Source organism: Lygodium microphyllum, chromosome 28, assembly GCF_053477565.2.
Source record: "Lygodium microphyllum isolate KBCC chromosome 28, Lygodium_microphyllum_v1.1.10, whole genome shotgun sequence".
In the NCBI taxonomy this organism is placed as follows: Eukaryota; Viridiplantae; Streptophyta; class Polypodiopsida; order Schizaeales; family Lygodiaceae; genus Lygodium; species Lygodium microphyllum.
Window position 1 is genome coordinate 20,595,332 of NC_141162.1, and position 8,842 is coordinate 20,604,173.

General features: G+C 40.8%; 1 protein-coding gene across 1 annotated transcript; it reads right to left on the reverse strand.

The window, feature by feature from the left end:
• Positions 1 to 1,179: 1,179 nt before the first annotated feature.
• LOC148011225 (uncharacterized) lies at positions 1,180 to 4,436 on the reverse strand. Its single transcript, XM_087670917.1, has 7 exons — positions 3,571 to 4,436; positions 3,149 to 3,280; positions 2,952 to 3,068; positions 2,769 to 2,864; positions 2,513 to 2,608; positions 2,292 to 2,342; positions 1,180 to 2,158 (listed from the first exon to the last, which is right to left on the reverse strand). The coding sequence occupies exons 1-7, from the start codon at positions 3,622 to 3,624 to the stop codon at positions 2,024 to 2,026; spliced, it is 681 nt and encodes a 226-aa protein (XP_087527043.1). The 5' UTR covers positions 3,625 to 4,436; the 3' UTR covers positions 1,180 to 2,023.
• Positions 4,437 to 8,842: the final 4,406 nt, after the last annotated feature.

Consider the following 8,842-nt stretch of genomic DNA (forward strand, 5'->3'; position numbering starts at 1 on the left):
GAGAAACCATGTGTGTCTAGCGTTTGGGTTGGATAAGGTTAAGCAAGTAACAATTTGAGGCACAGTACATCAAGTTGCAAGGTATTGGGAACCATCAAAAACCCATGTTTTAGTTTCCAAAAGCCATATTAGTGACCTTTGGATGGGGTTCCCAAGGAGACTGTACACCCCCTTAGCAAAGCCTCAAAGGCAACTTCTTTGACTTGCCATTAAAGGATAGGAGCATTCCTTAGTCTTTTATTGTCAATGCTTTTGAGGGATGCCAAATGGTGCATATGTTTAAGCCCCCCAAGCTCTAGAGGTGAATCATGTGAGATCACAACAAAATTTATGAGATGCATATGACTAGAGTTTTATTTAATCAACACTTTTGGCACAAATTGTGGCTCAAGCCACCAACTCCAACCAAACCTTCTAACATCACACTTTCATTTCACTTCGTTATCGTTGAAAGAACAAATAATTTTTGTGCATAAAACTCTATAACCTCACAAAATGTTTGCAACTCTTATATTGTACTTTAAGATAGAATAAAACTTCACCTTAGACAAACTACGACTGGTCTTTGTAACATCACTTCACTTGGTTATTTTTTAAAGAGGACCAAAGAATTTTTGTAAGTAGAACGAGGTGATCAATTTCTCACAAAATGTTTACAGCTCTTTTCTCAAATTTTCTTCATTGCATTTCAAAGGTAGAACAAAACTTCACCCTTCTAAGAATGAAGGCCTTAGGCTTTTTATATTGAGGTAGTCACATCAACATATTTCAAAGGTAGAACAAAACTTCACCCTTCTAAGAATGAAGGCCTTAGGCTTTATATATTGAGGTAGTCACATCAATATGCAAAATGAAGTACAATGTTTACCAAAAAGCACCTGCCTTACCTCCCTTGCCTTAAATAGACCCTTCTATGGGGCTGAAGTATACATTTTCCAAGTGAGACTATAAAATTTCTTACCAAGTCAAAATCGACATGCAAAACAAAGCAAAAACCCTACCTCCCGGTCCTTGGTTGTCAACTTCCACACGCAAAAGAAAGCAAAAAGCACCTACTTCCTATATCCTACAAGAGTCAGATTGCTACAAACTCGTTCAAGTGACTATAAAAGCTTTGTTACCATGCGTTACCGTGCTTTACAGGCAAGTTAAAATCACGAACTAGGCTGAATAAAAATATGAGTTGAAGATGCCACTCCAATTTCCATGCACTTGTGACTTTGTAGGGTATAAGGTTGTTACAGGCCTTATCAAGTAGTTGCGAAAGGCTAGTCCACAGGAACAGCCTTGCCTCTACACACTCTGAGTTTGGTGGAACAAGGTGCATACCTCAATTTTGATCATCCCAGACTTATTAAGAAGCATTATCTTGTGTTAATAGACAGACAGCATACGAGCCCTATGGTGGGGCAAATCTATACTTGGCCAAATTTTCCACATTTTCATTGAAAATTGAGCTTGCCTTCTATAGAGAGAAAAGACGTAAAACTTCATGTGGTCATTAACTTTTCCGTTTTTCCCCCAAACTGCAAAAAATGACAGAGCTGCCGATTGCCGAAGTTGCCTTCTTAAATTCCAAGCGCGGCAAGAGGGAGGCCAGCACTACAACCATTTCCTTTGGACTGCTCCCGCAACTAGTTTACATAACGGTTTTGGTCTGCTAAGGCCAGAAAAAAAGAAATCCTGGCAAAGGGTATAGAGATCCACCAGTCGGTGTATATTCTATAGAGGGCGCATCGCTTACGGGACAAATAAGATTCTTTGTCAAAAACCGGGCCCTTGAAATGGCACTCGACCGACTAAAATTTCGGTGTTAAGGCTCCTGGCATAACTCCCTCACGGCTGCACAGCTGCGACCCGCTCATTGATGTTCACTGTACACCAAGCAGCTTCTCTTCGCGTCGTGTTGAACCACTCACGAGTTTCTCAGCACAGGCAATGGCTTTCTTGGTGGGACTGGACATCTAATAATGGAGACCTTGTACTTTACTCTAGTAATAGAATCCCTGTACTTTAGTTCTTCTCACACCTGATCGCACACGCCCGCGCTTACGGATCCCATCGGACCCATGGTTCGGATGCCAGTGAGATCCACCATCTTGCCAGCGGCCTTTTCCTGTTCTGCATCTTTGGGTTGCAAAATCTTTCCGAGCATCACCTGCATTACATTGTACGTTTAAGCCTAGTCCCGTCAATCAAAAAGCCACCGAACTAACGCACGATATCGATCGCGGGAAAAGCAAAGCAGACGTTCAATAAATCATTGAGATAAACTTTCGAAAAGCTCAAACCTTTTTGCCATCTGGTTGTTCGACCGTGACGAAGCCCCCAAGTTGAGATCCCTGTCAATTACATCTTCGATTAGCTAGGCTTTTCCAGCTTATCGCTCGCACTAAAGTTAGCAAGGCAAACCCCTTGAAAAGAAAGCAATGAGCCAAATCTGTCTCCTCTCACGCCTACTACAGTAAGTGTATTCCCGGTAGATAACCAAATGATTCGACTACCACAGTACCTCGTACGGGGCCGAGTTGCCCACAAAATGGCAGGCTGGCATCACAGGCTGTGCAAAAAGGGCAAACATGTGCAGGGCGATGTAAGGTTGGGGTGCCTGTAAAGTTTCAAATTTCCGTTAGGCTTTGAAAATTTTCCCGAATTTGCAACACTGCAGCAAACGCTAGCATGCACATTCGAGTAGAATCCTGCACTCCCAGGGCCACCCATGGCAGAATAGGGCTCTCGGATGATTAATAACAGTATCATGAACTTACTTGTTCACTAGGAGTGGGTGCAGCTTGCTGAGCTCCAGACTGCAACGGAAGCTTTAGATATCTTCCCATCTTGATCATCAGGACAGCCACCAGTAACTGTGGAGAAAAACTGGCACAATCAAACACAACGAACGACTTCCACGCAAATATTACACTCAACTCTGAGTTTAAGAGAGGCCTTACCTCGTAGACAAGCAGGGTGCAATACACTGCAAGCAGCAATTTGTTTTGCAGGCGTTGATGCCTGTTGGCGTAGACAGTAGTGGAAAATAAAGAAAGCGGGACTTGAACGATCGCAAACTGCAGAGGCTCAAAGAGTAGTGTGGTTATGGTACAGGAAAAACACCAGTACAGGCCCGACAAAACGGAGGACCACTTACCAGCGATGGAAGCATGCCTCCAGGAAGTAAGAATGCAATCAGTTCACAAATCCGATTTACTATCATAGGGCAAAGGTGCCAAGCGAAGTACACGGTTGAGAATTGATACCACAAAAATGCCGCCAACACACACTGCAAGAGAAGAGAACCGAGGAAAACAAACAATAAGACGAAAAACTGCTTAAGAGGTACACGTAGCAAACAGAGATGCTAATCAAGTGCCGGATAATACTGGTGATTTTTACAATGCAAGTCTTCGCATTGAGACAAAGGATACGATAACGCTACAGCTGAGCTTCACAAGCTTCTGTGGAAGCGAATTAGACAGGGATACAGATAGCTCGCATTCATACTACGCACAAACATTGACGCAATTAAGACTCTCCCTCTCTCTCCGTGTCTCCTTCATCCAACACACTTACCAAATCGACCAGGCTTAAGATGGTAGCTGCTGTAAAGAGATGCGCATTCTCCATTGCATTAATCTTGACGAAACATCAGCTTCAACTCGCTAAGCACAAAAGCAAAGTTCGATCATCCGCAGCAGACCTGAACGACAGCGCCTGTTCGCATGTCCAGTTGAAGCGCAATGACTCCAAACTGTAAGGTTATACGTCTCTCTCTCCTAGGCGCAAGAAACCACGAGGGAAAAAATGGCAGGCTTTCTCACTTTTCATCCATTACATGATGCCAACATATCCTGCAGCTTCGAGGTCTCTTTTCATCCGAATATGATACTCCTCTCCTGCATGAAAGGCCTGTAGCAGGCTCAATTTACCTGGTCAAAAAGCCTGTACAGGGGAGAAGCGGCAGGTTCTCCTGCATCTGCATGAAAAGGTCTGCCTGCTGGTGCGAATGAGAAAAGGAAAAATGGAGAGAGGAAAGCAGCTTTAAGGCAAGGCGATATTGGAAGTGCAGAAGGATGAAGGAAGGAAGAAGGTAAAAAAGGACGGGCAAGGATGAGAAGCAGGAAGTGAAGACGAAGCACCGACAGGCAGGCAGGCAGGCAGGCAGGCAGAAGAGAGAGCGGGGGATGGTAGGTATTTTGCACACGCCTTCGAATTTTGGAAGATTTGAGGTCAAAAGAAGTCTCGTGCAGGAATGGAAGAAGAACAGAAGTAAGAGAGAGAGAGAGAGAGAGGAAGGGGGGGGGAAGGGGGGATAGAGGAGTTGTTGTAGCATTCGCAAAATTTCGCAAAGCCTTTGTTGTACTGGTCTCTACAGGCTACCATACTTTCCTTCCTTCTTTCTGTGCCTGTTTCTCCGCCCCCCCGGCCCCCCGCCCTTCTCTCTCTCTTTGTTTGCACTAGAGAAAATGAAACCCTTTGTAGATAGCTTATATTGAGGAACCTTTCTTAACCTTATACTTTAACCCTCTTCTTTTTGTTTTCCTCATCTATATCTATACTATTAGTTAAGGAGAGATGGGGGGCGGGTGCCACGTGGTAGCTCCCCACCTCCCCCACAAAAAAAAAAGAGAACGCAAGGGCGGGTGCCACGCTCCAGCACCCGCCCCCGCAAAAATCGCGCCCGCCTCGGCACTCCTAGCGCGGGCGCCTAGTATAGAAATATTTGGGGCTTACCTATATACTCATATGTTAAGGAGAGGTGGGGGGCGGGTGCCACGTGGCAGCCCCCCACCTCCCCCACAAAAACAAAAAAGAGAACGCGGGGGCAGGTGCCACGTGTCTAGCACTCGCCCCCCGCAAAAATCATGCCCGCCCCGGCGCTCCTAGGCGCGAGCACCTAGTATAGAAATATTTGGGGGCTTACCTGTATACTCATATGCCACGCAAATGACTGACGGGATTTGATCCAACTAACTAGTAACTACAATCATCTACTAATTCACTCTTCATACATAGCAAGATTGGTTTGACTATCGCGAAATATCCATTGTAGAATGGCCTTTGTTTTTTTAAATACCAATAGAATAGCTCCATGTCATAGGCACTAGTGGTTGAACAACACATTGTACTACATGGACACAAGTTTTCCCATGGTTATCGAAGGACCTTGGTTAAACTGCATGTTTATCGCAATTCGCAATGTCAGTAAAGCATTCACCATAGTGACTCTTTTTCGATGCCAATACCTCATGAGGAATCAAGTCATCTACGATCGTAAGGTAGAAAGACATCAACTTATAGGTAACCAAAAAGTTATGGCATGCATGCATGTGAGCTTTGTTCCATGGCTAAGTATCCCATTCCTTTTAGGAAAGTCTGAACGAAGAAGGACAATGTTCACAACCTTTTACGAGGCTATTTTCACTAATAGCCATGCAACAAATGAGTTTCTAAAAAACTTAGAATATTCCAAAAAGAAAGATCCTTCGTTATGCCTTATGCACACTGTATTGGAGGGCCTTCACACATGATTTCAAAAGCCAAGCTTCAAAGATGAAAACTACGCCTCTTTTGGAATAGTTATTGTTCTAACTCATGAGAATGGAAGAACTAACAAACTTTCTCCTTTGGCCATGTCTGTGTGTGAAGCCCCCTCGAGGGTTATGGGCTCTTCATGCATGGCTAAGTTTGCTACTAGTCGATCTAGCTAATAAAGCCATTACATGCAAAGACCATGTTACTTCTTTCCTTTTTTCCCACTCACACCCCCACTTCAAGTCAATGAGCATGAGAAACTTAGACATTGTTGCCTCAAGCAATGCTAATGAAAATCTGAGGTTTCATAAAATGTTCACACAAATACATTTATGGAAGCAGATACACTTTAATTACAAGTTTTTCTTAGATTTTGATGGTTTTTTTGTCATGTTTTCACTTAAATATCCCAAATTTTTGCAATTGAATAAATATTTCGGTCAATGTGTTTTCAAAATTTAACAATTCATTTGACATTAAACCTTGGGTTTTATAAGCACTTGTATAGTGTAAAATGAATTGTAGAAATACATAAATTAAATTTAAAGTTTTATTTTATAAATTTTGCATTTAAAAATATCAATACCTTTAAACTTTTTGAATTTACTTATAAAATTGAAATTCATGGGCACTTTGAGTTCAAAATCCCTCTAAACTACAATTTACAAGTTTTTGTATCTTCTACCAAAAGTCTCCTTAGAAGATCCTTGATCCCAAGTGAAGTATTAAAATTTTCTCAAAAAAATAAAGATGATGTTATTAAATTCAAGAACTTGAGCTAACTTAGTTATAATCTATGTGCAAAATCTAGGAGAAAACATGTGAATTATCGTGTTGAAAGCTTTTGTATCATATCCAAAAAATAGTTCTAGCTAGACACTACATGAACAAGGCTCCCCACTTATTTACTCCAAATCTCAAAATGCAAGGGCCCAATTGGCCCATAATAAACCACATTATTATGTCATTACATGATAATGCAAAATGAAGTGATGGGCATCGTACATAAGAGATGGGTGCTCCTCTATCATAAGAACCAAACTCTTGCACTCCTATCTAAGGTAATGCCATCTTAGATGATGATTTAATCCAAGAGATGCTTGATAAGCATTGCAAAACTTTAAACCAAGCTAGAAATGTATTTCCACTCTAATATAGTTTTGAAGCGAGATGTCCAAAAACAAATGACAATTCAAAATTATGTTAAGGTTTAAATGAATGTCATACGTCTTATCTTCTCTCATTTGTGAGTGCATATATTTCTTGAGATGTCATAGCACCCTAAAAAAGCCATGCTAAGATCATGGCATCATTTCACACATGCTTAATGTGATGCCAAGATTCATTTACATTAGCATTTGCATCACTTGATTACATCAAGAAAAGCAATTTTTCCTAGGTCCAGTGTCTAACATCAAGCCAGTGTAAATGACCTATGACTCCAATTGTGAATTAATATAAAAATCATGAAGTGTGGCAGCATCGTCATGGTCAAGTTGTTACATTATTAGCCTATAAATGCGTGGCTAAATAAACATTATATTATGTTGAACTACAAAGCAAGAACACTTCAACTTACTCATATAATGCTCCAAGTAGGAGATATAATTGTTGAGATTAGTATAATGCCTTGCCAATAGCCATGTACGACTATTTGCCACACGATAAAGGGACCACTCCTACATGACAAGTTAGGTTTCATGCTCTTAGACTACCGACTCTAGTAGGTTGCCTTAGTGATGTTACACAAACTTCAAAGACAAAGGCAAAGCACATATAAAGGGGGTTGAACTATCTAGAGTGACAAGAGAGAAAGCATAATGAAAGATAGAAAAGGGGAGCTGTCATTAAGTATCAAAAGTCCCTTCCTTTTCACTTACTACTTGTACACTCAATTGTACTATCAACACGAGAGACAAGACAAGACAAGGTACCTTTATTGTTCCAATGGATATGTTTACATTCAACAAGTGAGAATGCATGACTCCTTCTCTTGGACTTGGATACTCAAACTTATATAACTTGCTCATGTAAGGTGTGAATAGGTTGTGAAGATAGGTTAGAGAGAAGGAGATTACTTTAAATCCATAACACAAGGATGGTTATAATTGAACTTTGGGAGGGTGAGGGTAGCAAGGTAGAATAGGCAAAAACCCATAAGATGTGAAAGCACCCTATGAATTCATATTTGTTCCTTTTTATGGTTAGAATTGAGCACTTCATTTTGTCCCCCTCGTTTCTCTTTAGGGGCTATTTTCCCTCAAGCAATAAGCACTTCACTTTTTATTTTATTTTTTTGTTGAAAGGGTTAATTGTATTGCAATTAAAAAAAGGGTAGAAATTGTAGAGTGGGGACCCAACCTCTCATTTCCCTGTAGGGCTGTTTCCCCTCAAGCAAAATAGGCAACATAAAAATCTAGTTAATCTCAGAAGTTTATTTATGTGCACTACGTGCAAGAGTGTGTGACACACGTGTATGTGTGCACACACGCATGCATCCATGTGTGCACACATGCATGTGCAAAGGAGCATCCATTTTGACCATCTTAATGCTCTACTATACATAAGTAAAGGATGTTGTCAATGCATGATTTGGCAATCTCTAAAGCTTAAGGATCCATTCCAATAGCCAACCTCACACAAAGCAAGTTGCCAATTGTTGGTAAGAAAAAACAATCCAACGCAATCATGTAGCAAGGCCCGAGAATTTTCGGCCAATAAGAAATCCCAACACATTAGTAAGAGAGAACTTGGGTATTTTGATATTTGCCATGTGTAGCCCTATGACTAGGCGTTATGGCATCCTCACCATAGTTACAACAGTAGATATGATTGCCATACTTTTGGTCCTTGTATGTACCAAATGCCTACTTTTAAAGCACAAAGCAATAACTATTGGCATCATATCGATGTAATACATCATGGCATTGACCATGGACAAGCTAGAGGCAACCATATTTGCTTGACCATGGCCTTATGTCATGCATAGAGATTGATTGTACAACATGTGATGGATATTAGGCAATCAACTCTTAAAGGTAATTAGCTTGAGTGAAATGCCTAACCTTAAGCCCTCTTTGAAAATCATGATTCATCCTAGACCTCCTTAGACACCTAATCAATCTAGGATCCATCTAAATTTAATGAATCTTCATTATAGAATAATCTATTAGACATATGCATTACATTTGATATTTAAACACATACTCTAGATTTATAATGAGCATATAGAAGTCATTTCAAGTGATTAAGATTCTTGACTTTTGTAGGTTCAAGTTTAATTTGATGGAGTTCATTGAGGAACAATCAA

Bases quoted from the DNA above. Each gene is read 5' to 3' on its own strand.
- LOC148011225 (XM_087670917.1), bottom strand. From the start codon at position 3,624: ATGGAGAATGCGCATCTCTTTACAGCAGCTACCATCTTAAGCCTGGTC. The intron at 3,281-3,570 runs GTAAGTGTGTTG...CTTCTCTTGCAG, and splicing joins TCTTAAGCCTGGTCGATTTG to TGTGTGTTGGCGGCATTTTT. The intron at 2,865-2,951 runs GTAAGGCCTCTC...TTTTCTCCACAG, and splicing joins GCACCCTGCTTGTCTACGAG to TTACTGGTGGCTGTCCTGAT.